Consider the following 19,554-nt stretch of genomic DNA (forward strand, 5'->3'; position numbering starts at 1 on the left):
TAGTCTCAGTATGCCAGCTGGGACTCTACCAGATCCACATGTACCATCTTATCCCACGTTTCTAATTCTGCTGAAAAGTAGCACAGGAAAGCAAATCAACAGTGAAAAAATGTACAGCAAGTTTGTAATTCCGCACCAAAAATGCAGAGATCTTTTCACAGGATAGGAGAAAACAGCTTTATCTAGACTAAGCACAAAGTACCAACCTTTGGACCCTGACTATCAGCAGCTTCTAGGATTTGATGAGAAAAGGAAGGTAGGAGAAAAACCTTGAAATCTGTCAAATAGCAATGGGCTGAAACAACAGATATACAAGTTTAAGCAAACTCTCAGAAGATGAGACTGATAAAACTTCAAATGTTTAATCCCTCCCAGCAATCTGAAGCCTAGTGCACAACTGACTATTACAACTATTACAGCTCTGTAGCAATCTCTTTCATGCCATTACATTTAGTCCCTTGGCAAGTGACAACTTGGAAACCTCAGACAACACAAAACCTTTGTCAGTTTTCATGCAAAGTTATTTTCTAGTATTTCTTCTCTATTTAAATATTCAAACTTCCATTTATCAAAGGAAGAAAGAAATGAATTCTGTATTTGTCACACTAATAAGCACCACAGTAACACAGTAATTCTTGTTATCGTTGTATTCCTTTATAGCAACCCTTTTGTTTTATGCCTTACAGCATCCCTGAGGTGTGGCACTGCCTGAACATCACACATGCTATGATCTGTTTTAAGAAATAGCATTTAAGAGATGCCAGTAGAACAGAGTCATAGAATTCCTTGAGAAAATTAGAACCCTCAGGCTTCTTTTAATTAATTTTTCTCCATTTCAGATCTTAATTTAAAAAACCACACACTAAATAGTATCATTAGCATCCAAATAAGTAAATCAAGGCGATACTTTGCCAATGCATACACATGTCAAGGTACTTTCAACCTTGTCAGATCCTATTTGTACAACAGGATTAGCAACTACTACGTTCTGGACATCTCATATAGGGAAATGCCTATCTCCCTGTCGCTAGACTTAGTGAAGCAGCCTGAAATATACGGCCTCTCCTATTGAGGACATGTACTATTGTTGCAGATGTCACCATTTAGCAGCAGCTTGCTACATTCTGGCAGAATACGAAACAAAATATTTTACTAAGACTAAATTTCAATTTTTTAGGCTTTGCAGCAATCCATTACTTTACAACAAATACTGTATCTAGGGAAACTTCAGAACCCAACTCTCTGAAAAGAGGACCACTCGAATGACCTTAAACGATATCCCTTGATGCTTTGAATCTGTTCTCAAACTGAACAACTTAAAAACATCCACAGTCTCAAATGTCAAGATGTTCCAGAGGGCTGGATTACTGAAACAGCTCACGAACAAAACATATTAAAAAAGATAAGAAAAATGAACTTCAGATCTAAAACTTCATTTATACACAGTAGCCGTACCCTCTATAACCTGGTGTAATCTAAAACTTTTTTTTTCTTTCTTCAATTTGGGAAGCATTTTTTTCAAAAGAAAAACATTACAGCTTGTTAGAAAAATGTGTCCCTTGGGGGAGACGAGTTCCTCCAGAAAGATTAACCAATATCTCTCAAGGAGTTTGCATCAGATCTGAAGTCCAGAAGAACAGACTATTGATCCCACATTATCTGAAAAGTGTGTGTGTGTACATATAGTGTATGAATATATATATATATATAGTATGTATATATATATATATACACACAAATATATTTTCAGTAAGAATTCCACAGCTAAAAACACAAAGGAAAAATAAAGGAAGGCAACAGCTAAGCCAGGAACAATGGCTAAAAATGAAGTTTCTTGAGAAGGAAGGCAATTACGAGCATTAATGTGTCTCATAACTTCCTTAACACAGTATTTTGATAGTGCTGGAGAGCTCAGTGCATCCTTGCCTTCCCTGACACATCTGTTCCTGTTCTGTCCCCATGGCAATGAGGCTGCTTCCTACTCAGCTCTCCCCCAGCTGATCTGTTTGGTTCCCCCAAATCTTTTATATGTGAATCACTGAAACACTTACTCATACTTTAAAAAAATCCCTAAGAATTCAGATGGTGTTCACATATTTAAGTGGTGTGTAGGTGTATTATCTGATGCATGAAGTTTGAGAGATCATTCCTCTACGAGTGAGTCTTACATTATAGATGAGCTTGATATACTGTCTGTATGATAGGTTTGTAATGACTTTTCTTGAACTTTGCCCACAAATCAGTGCCTACTTAGATTATTACTAACACTTGACCTGTAAGCAGTGTCAAGCAGGGAATGCTGTATATTTCAATTAAAATCAATCAGAAACACTTCATTTCTTCTTACATTCAAGACAGCTTTGAGCAAGTGATGGCTGTAAGCTCTCACATCTCACAGCTCTGCAACCAAATTGAACAGAGCTGTGGATTCCTAGGAGAGCATGCACCTCCAGATCACAACACTAAGTCTGCAGATTACATTTTTTTTACACATAGTAGAGTGTTTTCCATCTGGCCTTGGAGCACCAGGAAATGAAGACTGGTTCCCTAAAAGCAATTAGGGTTGATCCATACTCCCTTTGAAGTGCATTTCAGATGAAGGAGTGGCAGGGACTGAGGCTGCACCCCTGGTACAGGGTACTATGGGCAGACCTATGCCTCCAGCTGGAGCCGTGCTGGCTATGCAACATACTGCTCACCAGCTGTCCCAGCCACTTGTAACTCCCTCTGGCAGGGGCTGCTGGCAGGCTGAGATGCTTGTGTGCAGCTGGTTCATTAGAAGTGAACCTAGCTGGCTGAAGCAGTGCGGACGGGAAGCCAGCCTCTGGTAACCCCACTCTCATGTGGGCTGAGCTGTGCTCAGAAGAAACTGAGCTGGCAAATGTGACTGGCATAAGGGTACTACACCCAGTGAAGAATCCTGTCACTGCTCTAGTTGGTGCAGATGCAGTCAGAAAAAAAGGCTCATTTCCAGAATCTTAGCTTTTACATCGAAGTAAGAACTATTCATACCTGGTGTGACACAGATGTATCTGGCATGAGTTTATTCTCAAAGCTGTCATCCTGTTCCACTATTAACATCAGTCACATTTTAACCTATTGGGCTGACATTCTTCTCATGATTTTTTTAATTACTCAGCCAGTTGCAAGAATAAGCATTTCGGACAATTCCAGCACTTGTTCACTTATTTCTCTGGAAAGTCAGAGTGCCTCTGAGGCTGACACTGCAGTAAGACACTGCTGTAACTCAAAGTGTTTTTTGTTTTCCCCAGGAAAATCCTTCTGTTTTTAAACAAATCTTAACACTGGGAAAACGAACATTTGGACACAGATTGGAGGAGTTTGGAGAACTGTAAATTCCAGCACTTCAAACATTCTCTCTGCTCAGAATATGGTCTGCTTCCACTGTTCCTCATCTTATCAACCACCTTAGGTCTCATGAAGTTTCAGAAAATGATGAAATCCACCAGAAATTCAGAGACAGCTTTAGCTCCTGCTTAAGACTTGGTAGTATCTTCAGCTTGGATCACTGAAGGAACTTTTACTCATGAGTTTTCACAAGTCTGAGCATTTCACAGAGATTTTACTCAAAAGAATACTACTACTTGAGGATCCAAATATAATTTTATCCATGGAAAAGAACATCAAGATAAAACCCCTTTGGCAATGCTTGCAGTAGAATTCTAGTCCCAACAATCCCATGGTTCTCATATGGCATATGAAAAATTAAGCTGCACAGCAGAAAAATAAACTATTTTACTACATTTACTAACTAGCTTTCAACTTACTCATTATAAAATTCCTCTGTCTCCTTACTCCTACAGTAGAGAGCTTTAGCAAAACTATTTACTGAAATGGTCTCGTATAGACAAAAACATTCGGGTTTCTACTAAACAATGACTGTTTTGTTGCATGTTTTCAGAATTTTGCAGCAGTAATGGGTCTGTTTATGCCAAGATTAATAACCAACAGTTGTAAATATATTTCAAACAACTGGAGGCTGAAGAGGAAACAGATCATATCAATGAATTTGTTTGTGAACCAACTTCAATGGAACCATTGTGCATGGACTACAATTCAAGGCCATTTTTCTTTATTAGTTATGTTCTGGAAACTATAAATAATGTACTAGTTTTAAAGGATTACATGAATTGGCTCAGTCCACATAATTCTCTACAAGTTTCCTCCAAACAAGGAAACAACACTCCTTTGAAGTTCATTCATATTTTTTCAGGATGATTTTCAACAAAATCTTCTTGCTACAAGAAAACAAAAAATGGACTACTAGTATCCACAGACACTGCATGGAAAACAGATCAATATTCCATAATAATCTTTGCTTGACATGGAATCTGTAACTAGGATATATAATCTGACTGTCACAATGCATCTTTTATCCTCTTTCTCAAGTGCACTACGCAAGTTCAAAATAACAGAGATGACTGGTCTTTCGTCACATTATTCCACACAGATACCCAAAGAAATCATAAAAGCCTATAAGAAAACTATCAATCTCACTCCTAGTTGAGCTCAATATGCTTTTCATGGGAAAAGCTACGCCATCAAGATTCACTCATCCTTCTCCAGAATGTGTAGTTTACTACCATACTAATGATAGGTGATACTAATTTAGAATTACATAATAATTCTAAGAGTGAAATAGACAGTTAGGGATAATAATACAGGGAAAAAAAAAACACATTTCAAAAGAACAGGTGCACGCAAAGGGCACACTGGTCTGTCTTGGATGACACCTGCAAGTCCATCTTCTTTCTCTATTACTTTTCATTCTTGACTTCAACTTCTCGTGTACCTGAAAACTTCTTCTAATTTTTATACCAAATTCAGAGCTCTGAATCCCTGTGTAGGAGCAATCACTCAGGGGAAAAAAACACATCAGTACAGTGAAACTGAATATAGAATCACAGAGTCTTAGAATGGTTTGGGTTGGAAGGGCCCCAAGGATCATCAGGTTCCAACCCCTCTGTCACAGGCAGAGCCACCAACTTCCAGATCTGCAACTAGATCAGGCTGCCCAGGCCTCCATCCAACCTGGTCTTGAACACCTCCAGGGATGGGGCATCCACAGCCTCTGGGCAGCCTGTGCCAGCACCTCACCACTCTCTCTGTAAAGAACTTTCCCCTGACATCCAATCTAAACCTTCCTTTCCAGAATACATTATTTTCCCCTAAAACTTCACATGCAGCTTATCTACATCATATTTCCAGAGAGGACTACTTTAGTACTTCTCTGTCTACCCACTAGACATATGAGTTCTTAAACCTCCAATAGAATTCCTGTAACTGAATGCACAGGTTGCAGCTCCATCTGAAAGCATATTTTCACTTCCTAGAGAAACTGAACTATACTTTTCCATTTCTTTAGATTACCAGAACATTAAAATGATGCAGTACAAATAGTTAGGAAGTTTATACATGTGCACAGAAACTTACAAGCTCAGGTGTAGATCAATAAAGAAAAAAATAGGAATATTTAATTTGTAAGCAAATTTTGAATCATGTAGATGCAGAAATATACCAGTTACAAAGGAGTAATTACATTGTTCCATCTTAAATTTTAAGAACATAAACAGTATTTTTAAGCTACAGTTTCTTATGTTGGACTTCTGAAAATAATGAACTGAAAGTGTTTTCCCATCCTAAAACAAGACAACGTTTGCAAAACATGGGAATTTTTCACATAAGAATAATCAGGCTTAGGTACAATGCCTCACAAATCTAATAAAACTATCCTGATTCTAGAAGTACAAGCAGCTACTTGTATTGTCAATACCAAGAGAACTTAAATGTAATATGATTAAAAAAAATCAATTAAAAAATGCAAATGCATTAATGACATTTTTCACTGATGCCAACATCTGACTTTAGGTCACAACTGCAGCCCATTTTTGCTACACAGCTAAATCAGGAACTCCCCAGTTTAAAGTACAACCTCTTAAAGTTGACTAACCTTTGGGTACTGAAGCTGGAATGAGGCAACTCAAAAATCCCATGAATCTGAGCTGAAGTTAGTTGTTGGATTTAAACAGCTGGAGGGGAGGGAAAGGAGACGTATCTGAAAGGAGTACATTGAGAGCAGCAGGATTCCCTTCAGAGAGAAATAGAGAGCAGTTAGTAAAAGGAAGTAGGATAAATTACATGAAAAGGACTACGTTTGTAAAATGAAAAAGGGATAAAATCAGAAAATAAAAAAAATGAGTCAAGAGTAACAAATAGTCTTTACAGAAAGCAGAAAAGAAAAGGCAAAAGCAAAGAAATGATTGGCACTGGTAATGTTTCAGACTTCACATAGAGTCTTAATTCCAAAACTGTAATTATTTGCCTCATATTGAAGTATAAATCACTGTGGGTATGCTATTAAAGAATAAACTGACATGAATGGTTTGGGAATCTCATATAAAGCTGGAAGATAGAGTCATTCAAACTAATAACAGCTCCAACATTTTGACCAGAGCTGTGTTGCATGGGGCTATGATCTAAAATTTCAAAGAAACTCCCCTTACCTGCAACTGAACTGGGCACAGCTGTAGCTTAAAACACAAAGGATGGCAGGTAGTGGTACATCTGTCAGCATTACAACTATGGATCACTCACTGAACGAACCCACAAATGCTAATGTCATTTTGAATTTACACTCCAGTATTGCTCAGCTTCTCAACACAAGGCAGACATCAAGCACTGCTCCAAGGACAGTTCTGTCCTAATCAAGAATAGTTGCGAGTCTCTGACATCTGCTGGGAAGCACTTATGAGAAAGATTTATTTTCTAGAAATTAGATGCAATCAGTAGTTCTAGGGAAGGAGTTAACTTCCTGCTGAAGCACCCAAAATATCCACAGCCATCAAATGTTAGGACCATCCAGGACTTAACCATGATGACTGCATCCTGTATATCCAAATGTGTATTGCAGTTTCAGCTTTATATAGCATGCTGTTACTTCATTTCTTAAGTAGTGATGTGAAGATTTCCAAACTTCTGTGGTAAGTGTCTCCTGTCACTTAAGGATTATGGGTTAGCATTGCTAATAGAGTGGATTTGTAACCCAGAAGAGAAATTTTAAAAAGGTGGTATCCTCACACTGGATAAGAGAAAACTTAATAGGAAAACTGTGGGCATTACCTATGATGTAAAAAATAAAAATAAAAAAAAAACTACAGAACAGTTTAAATAATTGTATTATTCTCCAAGCAGTACTACTCAAGGGCTATCATTACTGCACTGAAGGAAAATCTAGTGTAATTTCTATATGCCTTTGTATGAGATTAATCTAATATTCTGATTTATTAATTAGTTCTATAATACTGGTAAATAACTGAAAACTGTACTATACAGTCTTTGTATTGCATATGTCCTTCACAGACCTTACTACATCTTGAAACAGAAGTCCTAGGACTAAACTCTAACCAATTGGAGACAAAAGGCTCTCATACTCTTCTCTCCTATGATGGAAAAAAATGGGTTGAATTTGCAAAATTAGAAAAAGCTGATGTTCATTGAGGGCAGAGCAAAATATCCACCAATCAGCCTCTGCCTGTGGAAAGGACATGGAGGTACTGAGGAAGCTCCTCAGCAAGTTACACTTGTGCTCAGAGAAATCACCCCATGTGTTTGGTATACTTCCTCAGACATTTCTAGGACAAATTCTAGATATGTTCCCTCATTGTAAGTGTGAACAAGAAGTACAAGGTGGAATATAAATATGTACAGTTTATGCAAATAAAAATTGTAATCACATACTCTAAAAAGATGCAGGCCATCTCATTATCAGTGCCCCATGGAAACAAATGAATCACTACTGTGTAACTTCTTCAGAAGATAACAGGAAGACTTCAAACTTGCCTCAGCACTGCATTTGGTTCAACATCTTATTTCATTTTCTCGTAAAGCACTATCATCATCTAGTGGTATATTTTGCTTCCATGTAAACTACATGCTATGAAGAGTAAAGCACTTCATTTACTTAGCATTAAACATTTAGAATATGGCAGAGATTTATTTTCTTGAAGTTGTGTCAAACTGTGAAGGGATACTGGGAATATAAAATGAAGTAACATGAAATAAACTTAACAGAACTGTTGAGGATTTCAAGAACAAACAACATGTAGACATTCTACAGGTTGCGAACTTGAATAATTTTATGTCCAAAAGTGATGACAGACTAAATAAAAAAATACAGCTTGAGGATGCTTCACACCATCACTCATACTATTCATAAATAATACAGGGCCATGAACAAATCTTTTGGGAAAAAGAATCACAGAAAACAATTAGAAACAAAAAGACTTTTCAAAGCTTTTTTCTTATAATTAAAGGAGTATCACAGCTGTGAAAGTCCACTATTTATCACGAACACACAACTGGTTGTTGACTTACGTGGTAACTTTTCAGTCTAACAAAATCGACTTTCATGGAGATGAACCTTTCTGAATTTCTGCTGAGATTTTTAATGTGCTCCACAAGGTCTGCACAGAACTTGTAGCCACCTTTGAGTACACAGAGAACCACAATATCATTGTCTCCGATGTCTTGCATAATATCTTTAGCCAATCGTTCTGTCCTGGGGCAAAAAAAAAAGAAAAAAAAGATAAAATAACATCAGATGTGTATGTTCTCCAAGTTCATGATAATGCTTTCTGTATGGTTACAGAAATAGAATCATGAAAATATTACATGGCCAACAGTGTGCTTGGGCATCTTGACTTGGTTTGAGTGGGACTGAATAAAGTTTGTAACAGGCAGATATACAGGCTGGATGCAAGATGCAAGGTGTGTGAATCAAACCAGATCAGCTTAAATGTATTAAAATATTATTTAATATAAAATATAAATATTAATTAATATAAAAATGAGTAACACATCTCACTGTGTGCTGAATTCTTAAGCATTTCAGAGACTTCAGAGTAATAGATGAAACACTGCATTCAGTTTTACCCTTCAGGAAACTTCAATATAAATTATTTCTGTAAAATGACATACCTGATTATTTTATTTACTACCTGAGAACATTATATCAAATGAAAGACAGGGAGAAGAATTATTAAAAATATTTCAAACTGACAGGCTTTGGAAGATGCTACAATTTTAATAAAAAATAGAAGCAAGTACTATAAAGGCATATATAATTGATAAAAATTTTATGTAGAGTGTAGTGGAAGTGACTTGTTCTGGGTCACACACATGAATTATCAAGGTTATGTCCCGATTAACCTGCAGTTGCAGGGTCTTCTCTTTGTTAATTTTGCATTGCAACCACGATGTAGCAGACTGAAACATTTCTGCCACTTGATAGTACAGAACTTTTCAAGATGAAAACAATAAACCCAAGTGTTCAAGGTAAATAGCTTTCATTTCTAAAGAACAACGCAGAGAGTATTATAGATCTAAAACAAATAACTGGTCACTGCTAGAGGTAAAACTGAGATCAATAGAAAACTGAAAAATACCATTTAATGTTCTGAACAAGAACAACTCAGTGCATTATTTTCTGCACACACTTTTTTTCTGGAAAGCTTTTAGACAGGTCTCTGAAACAGATTAGTAGATTCAGTAAGAATGCACTTCTTGACAAGATGCAATTTACCAATACGTAAATCCCGTAATTCATCCTGTATCTTTCATGATCATATGTCTTTCTCTACCTGCAATAATTTAGAAATATGTTTGTCCCTACATGAATACACTGAACTTGACTGAAATCTACATTTATGCATTACCAGAGAAGAACAAACACTAAATTGAAGGTAATAGACTAGTTATGAGCCAACACATTTCCACATCTTGGTAACGTTCCAGAAAATTCTGTAAAGCAACAACTCATACTTTTTAGATTCAGAAAACAGACAGCATCAGTAGATCATCTTGTTAGACCTTAAATATGAAATTCATTCTACCGAAGTACTGATCAAGATTAGTAGAAGTTTTTCACTTACTTTTCTCATAAAATAGTCTTTTATCATCTCTTATCAAGACAGAAATATGGGGAAAATGTTTTATTCAGAATAATCATTTTTTCTGATGATATTTATTTATATTCTTTCTTAGATTGTCTTAGGAGATGGAATTCCCCAAAATTCCAAAGACCTGCTAGTATTTTAAATGCGTATGAACTCCAGAGCAGACAAAAATGTACTCAGTAAAAACATGCCAGTTTTTAAACCTATGAAAAGAGACAGACAATTTTCTGAAGTGCAGAGCATTCTTCCTACATGAAAATTTTGCATGGTCACAGTATATTCAATTCTGTTTCCTTTTCCATCAGAACAGAACGAGTCTTTTCTGGAAGACAGTGGAATTCATTTTGCTAGAGTACAAGAACATCAAACCACTCGAGTTCAGTGCTAACTTCAGACAAATTTCTAGTGAATCCCATGAGAAATGTAGTAGTAAGATATTTATTTAAAAAGAAGAATTAAGAGTCAGTTGACCTTAAACAAAAAAGACAGAAAATTCAACACAATGGTAGCTGAAAAGGTGATGAAAGAAAGCTTGTGTTTAAAACAAATACAGGAGTGATTGCTCTTCCTTATGATGAATGTTTACAATCTCCCTTCAAGGAGCTTGAACGATTTCAATACTTGCAACTATCTGTTTAAATGCAGAAGGTTAAAAGCTGCAGGTCAAAAATATCCCATGAAAATCCATTTAGATTGGTTGGACTAGATGTTCTTATTAGTCTTTTCCAATCTAAATAATTCCATGATTTTTTATTTCCAATACTTTGTTAAAAATTACCATTTTGTAACTTTTAAAAGAGATTTTTAATAGCATATCAACATAAAAACTGAGTATGAACACTGAGTTGGACTACCACAAATATTAAAGCAACACAGGTGCATACACTGAGAGCATACAGGAACAATTATTGGGAGGTATGATGGAACTATTATTGGGAGGAAGGTTGATCAAGCTTTCCCATTGTTACCCTTCAAGTGTAGCTTTTAGCACAAACAGCCCACTTCACACTTTCCTCCTGGTCTGGTTAGCAATCTGCACAGCTTAAATGACAGAAGTCAATGGCGCAGTCTGGAATGATTAGGTTAGTCTACATCAGTGATTTGTATTATCGTGACTGTACTCAATTATATGATTTCTTTTCTCTTTTTATATTAAAAACATAAGGCAGGATGCAAGAGGAACATTCAAGTATTACTATGTGCAGTGTTTTGTACTTTTCTTTCCCACGTTGGTTCATCCCTCCTGTACACTTGCACCAGCACCAATGTCACTACATGATCACATTCTCTTTCTTTGTGGGAATCCTATACCATTCAGTGTCCAAATAAGAAACAAGATGAAACAAATTACACAATGAGTTGCAAGAGGCAACAAGTCTAGTATTTCTTAACTGTCAAGCAGTACTTCTACTTCTCAGATTAAATAAATAAATCTATAATACAGTACATACACTGACAGTGAATATATAGCATCTGTCCTAATATATTGTGAATATATTACATGCTTTACAAAAAATATAATAATAATACCAACCGAAGTATTTATGGTAACAAAGAAGCTACACATACCTGTCAACAATAATGCCATGAGGAATAAGCACATATTCCAGATCTCCATAGTAGTGCTGTGGATAAGTGAACAAATCCAGACTGTATCCAGGCCAATCATCTGAAATCTGAGTATTAAATAACACTGTTAGAAATACCTCATGGTGTTTGACAGCATATAACTGTTATAAAATCAGTGGTTTTGTATGCTGTACTGAAATAACAGAATGACCACACCCTTCCATATATGCTGACATATAAACAATAAACTTCAAAATTATGTAATCACAAGTTATTATTTCATTTTTTCTACTCAATATTTTGCTTTTAGAATACCTCATAAATTAAATGTTCATTATTTTTTTTTGTTTTGCTTTGTTTTTCCATGGAATGTGGGTAAATTCACTTGAAATTACAGCTAGATATAGAAGGGAAATAATACTAACCTAGTGGCTTAGTAGTTTCTTACTATTTGCAAACTGGAAATGCAAATTTAAGATTATCAGAGAGAAAGGACTTTCCAAAGGCAGTGGGCTTAGAAGGTATAAAATGAGAAATTAAAACCATGAATTTGTTTTAGAGGTAATATAAAGTCACATATTCTACAGACACAACTGTACACAGACTAAATGACATGGTCCATGGTCTATATTCATAAAAATCAGTGAAAGACTCTATGTCTTGCCGAAGGCAAGGTTCCTAATTCAGATAAGTCATCAAAGATAAACTATTACCAAGTGCTCATGTGCCACCTCAATATCAGCTAGTTTGTAAACTCACACATTTGCAGCAAAAAGTATTTTAAGATTTAATACACATTAGCTTCATAACCATCAGAACACAACAGTTAGGAGAACACAGTGATAGCAGAGATTATGTAAGGCAAAAATCAGCCAACAGGCAAAGTTATCAGTAGATTCCTAAGAAAAACAAAGAGCTACAACTTCTCTCATCAACAATTTTCACAGCATAATTCTGTATGAAAGAAAAGACCTGCAGCTTCAGAACACTTCTTGGAATCATTATCAAGTTTTGCTTCAGTATTGGTACAAAGATTCCAGTCTGTACAGATATGTGTACTGGATGTGCTTCAAGATCCCTTCCAACCCAAGTCATTCTATGATTCTATGGTTCAGAATAAAGTGACACTTAAAAAGTTTTCTTTACAATCATGTTCTTCAAGTAACTTATTGTCTTTCTCCTTGACCATGTGAACATTGGTTAGCAGGAAAAATGGTGAGAGACTTGCCTTTGAGAAATGCACCTCTTCATGGCATTTCTACTAAACATGACTTTTAAATGCCAGTCACTGAAAGTAACCTCTGCCAACAATTTCACCTAGTAGAGCAACAAACCATGACTCAAATATACCTACACTAACACAGCATACTTAATGCTGGGCTGTTCCTCCCCATCTGTAGTCTTGATGAAGTTACCCACAGTCCTGTCTAGTGCTGTGTGATAACAGTGCTATGTCTCATGGATTTTTGTTTGCTTGGGTTTTATTGCACATCCACGGACAGCTACAGACACCCATACCATCAGGTGTCCTTAGCTCTGCCCAATAGCTCCTGTATGGGAAAAAAAAAAAAAGAAAAATGAAACAACCTTTCTTGGCAGCTAGTATGTCTGCACATAAAGAGCATGACTCAGAGATCACTGGAATCAATGAAAGCTTTTCCTGACTTACACAAGCCTTGAGACTACACATAGGAAAAAAGTTATTTAGTTATGTTCCTCGTCTCCACAGAAACAGGAGAGTATAAATATACTCCTCGGCAAGAATTTTAATGAGGCAAATCTTGCTTCAAAAAACTGCTGCTGAAGGCCTGGGAAGCCTATTTTCCTTCTCAGGACATCGGGGTGGCTGACACTTTCTGATTCTTTTGTAGCAAGGTTCTGCGCAAAAACACTTCAACATAAAAGGAAACAATTTCAGGTAACGATCTGAATTACAGAAGTGCTATAAGCACTGGCTAAGAATCCCTGTCAGTATCACTTATTTAGGCATCTTTCTCATCAAATTAGAAGTTTTTAGGCATAGTGCACAACATCACACAAAATTAATTGGAACTGCTTCAGAATTCGTACAAACTGACAGCTTTTACTTAAGTTACAAACTGTTACTGAAACAGCATCAGTATGAAACATTTATGCTTTTACCCATCCTTCTGGTTCTCAGGAATCAAAAATCAAGAACAAAGAAGTTCTTATTTACGAGTGTCCACTGGCATTTGACAAATAAGATTAAATTCACATGTACTTTCTAATTAATTACTTTGTAATATAATAAGTCCATTTCATTGTCTACTTTCTTTTAAACTGACATTTCCCAACAATAAGCCTTAGAAAATCTTATTTATCCCAAAGCTAACCAGAGTCAGAGCTGTAGGATAATTTTCAGGTAACTGCCAATTTTGATGAGTACTCTGCTTGTAAACTGTGTGATTACCTTCAGTATAAAAAGAAATGCCAATCTCAAATTAAATCCAACTTCCATTCCATAGAATCACAGAATCATTAAAGTTGGAAAAGACCAGTGAGATCATCTAGTACAACCATCAAACCATCTCCATCATGCACACTGACCCAAGTTCCTCAATGCCACTTCTACACAGCTCTTGAACACCTCCAGGGACAATGACTCCACCAACCCCTGTGCAGCCTGTGCCAATGCCTCACCACTCATTCTGAGAATAAATTTTTTCTAACATCCAACCTGAACATCCCCTGGTGCAACTCGAGGCCATTCCCTCTCATCCTATCACTTACCAGATAAGAGGCCAACCACCCCCTTGCCACAACTTCCTTTCAGGCAGCTGTAGAGAGCTATAAGGTCTCCCCTGAGCCTCCTCTTCTCCAGATTGAACAACCCAGATCCTTCAGCCACTCCCTTTAAGACTTATGCTCCAGATCCCCCACCAGCTGTGCTGCCCTTCTCCGAACACACTCTGGGGACTCAACACCTTTCCTCTGGTGAAAGGCCTAAAAGAGCACCCAAAATGCAGTGAATACTTCTGGCTTTAATCCTTGAAAAACCTAAGGAAATTTTTTTATTGTTTTGACCAGATAAATAAACATAGATGCTAATTGTACTGGTGCACAAATGTGTAAAGAAAAAACCCTACAGTGAAAGAAGCAGCTATTTCTTAAGTTCACATGTGGCATGTTAAAGCAGCCCAGAAGAAATTCCTCAGTAAGTCTCCATAAAGCTGATCGAATGTACACAAATAGGAATACAAAAACATGGCAAGGTCTGAAAGGCTTCCTTTGAAGCAGAAAAGAGAAAATGGAGAACTTCTACTGAGCTACCTTCCGAGGAACACTGCTGGCTTTGTTGTCCAACAAAGTGGGCACACACAAGGGGCTGAGCACAGCTCTTCCCTTAAAGTAACAAAGACCTGGGTTCTGCTTTGGTACAGAATCAGAATGCTGAGCGCCAAGCAAAGTGCACGTTTTGTAAATGCAAATCAAATCACACTGAGCTACCTTCCCCCGGCTTGGTTTGTGGAAGGGTACCAAGCAAAAGACACCGAGTCAGCACAGTGAGGAATGTCCATCTCAGCCCGCAGCACCCTGACCCCCATTACGGCAGGCACCGAACGCGGAGGAGGCCACCAGGAGAAGGCACTGACCATGGCAGACCCCGTGGGGGGTGCCAGCGATAAACCGGTTTATAGGATGATTTCATTTGTGCCACGGAACAACGAGTACATTCCTTCACTTTCGCGTCATTCATTCATCCCCATAGCGCTCAAACGCGTTTCGGATTCGCTCGCTTCCTCCCGCCGCAGAAGGGCGAGGTACAACGTGCCGCCGCCTCCCCGCGCACAGGCGGCCCGGCACCGCGGCGGCTCTCTGGGCACCTCAGGCTCCATTACTCAACACACTTCGTTAAAGCCACAGCACGGAGCGGGGCACGGCGCGGGGGCAGGGCCGGGAGCGAAGCGGGGAACCGGCCGGGAAGAGTGCAGACTGGGACGGGCGGGAAGGAAGGAAGGGGCGGCGGGGAAGAGGGAGGGGTCCCGAGCGGCCGGGCCGCGCCGGGCGCCGCTTCGCATTTACCACAACGCCGCGGCCTCCGCCGCCCTGCGCCGCCGCGCCGCTCCCGCAGAGCCCGGCCATCTTCCTCCGAGCCCGCCCGAGGGGCTGCGGCGGGGCGGGGCCCAGCAGGGCCGCGCCGTCCCGTGCCCCCGGCGGGAGGTGGGCGGCCGAGGGAGCGGCCGAGAGCCGGGGCTGTGCGGGAGAGGAAGTGCTGCGAGAGCCGGGGCTGTGCGGGAGAGGAAGTGCTGCGATGCGTGCGTTAAAACGTTTGTCGTTCTGAGTGGGGAAACGGCAGCTTGCGCAGGGCTTTGTCTGCAGAAGGCGGCAGGAGATGGAAGGCGTTCGGGAGTACAGATTGAGGAGGGCTGGGCAGGAGCGCGGCGTCGCGCTGGAGGTTTGGGCAGAGCCTGGTGAGGGGTCCGTGCTGAGGGAGCGAGGCGGGTGACACTGAAGTGGTGTGGCGTAAACGGGCAGTTGGACAGGTGTTCGCTCGTACTCTGGAGAGGGAGAAAAACAAAGAGAAAACCCCCTGTCATCAGTTTTGCTTTCTATCTTTGCTGACTTCTGAGCCGGTGCTCTTCCTCAGCACCGCACAGGTGTTGAAGTAAGCGGCATCTTCAGGAGCTGGACTCGATGTATTCCTTATGGGTCTCTTCCGACTCGGGAAAATTTAAAGACTGAAAGGCCCCAAGTCTTGACACGTGGACCCTGAAAACACCATGGATGCATCTAAAGCAGGCGCCTGGTTTCCAATATGGGTTGCTTTTTGGGTGCATCCTATTACTTCATTCCCACTTGCATTAGAAGTGATAGGACAATTAATAGCTTAGGAATCTAGCATTAAGAATATTTTTATAAACCAATTACAGTTACAGTCTGGATAAGTACTACAAGTAATTTAAAATGACCCTGTTATAGATGCTTTGGTTCTTGTGTGAAGTCAAACCTATTTGTTTCTTAGTGGGTTAAGGATCTACTCTTAACTGTTGCTACAACTGACAATGTGTCTCCAAGAACAGAGTTTCATGTTTACAAAGTGACACAGGCCAGAATTTGTCTGTATTGGAAGTGATCCCTGCATACCAAGAATGAAGTATCCTGCAAAAAGTTGTTCCATAGCACATTAAAATAAACTTAAGAAAAGGTATTGAATTTGATAAAGAGCGTATAAAGATTTTCATAAACCCACATACATAGATTAAATAAAGCTATTTTCATAAAATATAGAGATCTTCATAATGGGCAAAATCCCTACATACTTTTGTATTTTGATTGCATATCAACTTTTCATAGATTTATTCAGAAAGAATGTCTCATGTTTCATCTAAACTTCAGGATTAAACACCACTGATTTGTGCCCACAAGCATTTTGCAAGGTTTCAAGATTCTTCTTGCTTGGAGGTAGGCAAGAATCTCTTCGCCATCAAGCAAATGCAATCTGATTTAGTTAATATCACATTAGAGACAAAGCTGCTGTTGAATAAACATCACAGACCTGAGCTGTGTCATTTTGAAGCTAGTTAGGTTGCAGTTGGGATTACAAATTATTTTTGCTACTGCTGAATGCCTACTGGTTACTTCTGCCACTTGGATGAGTTGGGCTACTATTGCAGTTTTTTGTCTTTTCTAAAACCATGTTCTTTATCTGTCCACAGGAACACAAAAGGTTGTCCTAACTACATCCAACAGAACACTATGGTCAGAAGTTTAAAGATTTGGAAAAGACTGTGACAAGATACTAAAAAATAAATTCCTCTGGCATTGTGCAGAAAAACATAAACAGGAAACATTTGTTCTTCCCATCAAGGTTGGATGACTGCGTTTTGTCAAGTCTTCTTTTGGTATACTTCTCTTCCAAGAGTTTTACAGGGAACACTTCAGAAGTGTAATAAGTGTCACGTCTTGCTAATAACAACAGATAAGAATACGGAGATGAAAAACTAGATAAAATTAGCTGGGGCATAGCTGGAAGGGTTGTGCTGCTATCAACAACCACAAATCCAATCCACCAAGCTGCTCTTTCTGCATGTATCATTATTTGTTAGCACAAAATGTGATACATGTTTTTTAGACTTGTTGCAAATGTGACAAATTTGTGGTTCTGTAAAACCATAGAATTAACAGAAGAATTAATAAAATTATTTGTTCGTGATGGAAATTAATCTGCTAAGAATGTTGCTGTTGAGGTATATATACTTACTGTATATTCACGTTGTATTTTTACAGTATGAGCAGATGTAGAACAAGTTTATTTACAATAGACCTTCAAAACTTTAAATTAAGGCCAAAATATGACTATTTAAACCATGGTATTAGGGTCTTAACTGTGAAAAAGAATGTCAGCATTCTGAGGAACTTCCCTATGTTTCTTTAGCTGTTTGTTTACAAACTAAAAATAGGAGGAAAAGAGTAGACACTTTTAAACCTACGACCATGGGAAATGATCAAAGGGGAAAAGAACAAAGAAAATAGGGTAGAACAGTGAACTCATACTAACAAGTAGGTCTGGACACATAGCCAAAAAACATAAAGGAGCAGATGGAAAAAGTGACACCCAAAGAAACAAAGCAGAGTTTGGAACATATATACAAATCCCTTGTGAACGGTATTTATATCTTAAGCCTTCACAGAACTATCTTCATCATTTGGTTACGCATCCTTTCCTCTCTTACTCTGTTACTGATGAAGGCAGCACAAGTTCCACCCTTCCACAGTTCTAACGTAAAGAAATATTGAAAATAGGAGGCTGGGGCAGGCGTGTAAATAAGAAAACAGTCCAAGACAAACATCGTCACTGGGTTATCTATTAGCCTTAGAAACTCCATTATGTATTCCCCACCCAAGAAGCCATAATAAACATCTGACTCCACAATTTAATATGTAAACACCAAAAATAAACAAGAAAAGCATGAAAATCCAGAATATTTCAAGAATTATAGGTTACCTAGGTAGAAGCTTGCCAACCAGAGGATGAAGCAAGATTATTTCTGGTTCTGCTTGTTGCTGCTGTTGTTGTGTGAACAGCAGTACTGTAAACAATCTTATGAAGCATAAACTGGCACTTGCTAGTTGTTATGGGATAAGTGATCACCACTGCCACCCCAGTTGTTTACCTTTTAGGTAAAACACAAACTGAAGACAATATTAAAAACAGAAGTCTAGCACACACAGTACTTCAGGGTATGCTGAAAACTATTTAGAATTGCTTTCATATCCAGCTTTAATGTATTCCAGAGTTTTGAGTTCTTTTGCACTACCTGAGGCAGTTACTTAGTCCTCAGGGTGACTGCTGAAGACCTGGAGGGCAGCAAAAACTAATCGTCAGATCGTTACTGATGTCTGTGAGAACATAAAGCAGCGTTTCCAACCTTCCCCTACATTCAAGAACCAAGGGAGATCATAGCATCCTACAGCAGCATGGATGCTATACCCCCCTTTGTGACAACTGTGCTATAGCAGCTCATGGAGTGGCACTGCAAGCTTCTGTCCAAGTTCAAACTCAGCAGAATCAGCATCTTTAGTAACTAAAAAATTCAACTTTAAAGCACTTGCAGCATCTAAGATCCACAAATGAAGCTCAGGGCACTTAGCTGTCACAGTTAACCAGTGCTGAGTCTACAAGACTGATGTAGACTCTTAATAATTTTAGTAAGTTTTATACCATTAGAATGGTTAATATCTGACATTCAGATGTTAGTCTGTTTTGTAATGGCCTTTAAATCTGCGTTAGGTACTGCTTCACAGAATTTGTGACTTTGACTTATTTGGTCCATGATAAACATCTTTAATACAAACTGCATTTTTGTTTGTTATTAATCTCACTGTGCCAGACCAGAGCAACTAGATCTTCACTCTGTAATTTCCTGGCTCCTGAAGATACTCATCCTGCTTTGCAGGTTCATGTTATTAATATAGAGTTCTTTATAGTTGGAATAAATGCAAACAAAAATTTCCTTTTGTCCTTTAATACTATAATAAACTTTATTTC

At 38.4% G+C, this 19,554-nt stretch overlaps 1 protein-coding gene across 1 annotated transcript in view; it reads right to left on the bottom strand.

Moving 5' to 3' along the window:
- Nucleotides 1-15,729, bottom strand: part of PRTFDC1 (phosphoribosyl transferase domain containing 1) — a 44,536-nt gene extending 28,807 nt beyond the window's left edge. The window contains exons 1-3 of the mRNA XM_065731409.1: nucleotides 15,588-15,729; nucleotides 11,544-11,650; nucleotides 8,395-8,578 (exon numbers count right to left, since the gene is read on the bottom strand). Of these exons, the coding sequence (XP_065587481.1) occupies nucleotides 8,395-8,578; nucleotides 11,544-11,650; nucleotides 15,588-15,647 (351 nt within the window). The 5' untranslated portion in view covers nucleotides 15,648-15,729. The remainder of the gene's footprint in view (nucleotides 1-8,394; nucleotides 8,579-11,543; nucleotides 11,651-15,587) is intronic.
- Nucleotides 15,730-19,554: the final 3,825 nt, after the last annotated feature.

Source organism: Cyrtonyx montezumae, unplaced genomic scaffold (assembly GCF_038088225.1).
Source record: "Cyrtonyx montezumae isolate F1298 unplaced genomic scaffold, pur_monq_1.0 scaffold_14, whole genome shotgun sequence".
NCBI classification, from domain to species: domain Eukaryota; kingdom Metazoa; phylum Chordata; class Aves; order Galliformes; family Odontophoridae; genus Cyrtonyx; species Cyrtonyx montezumae.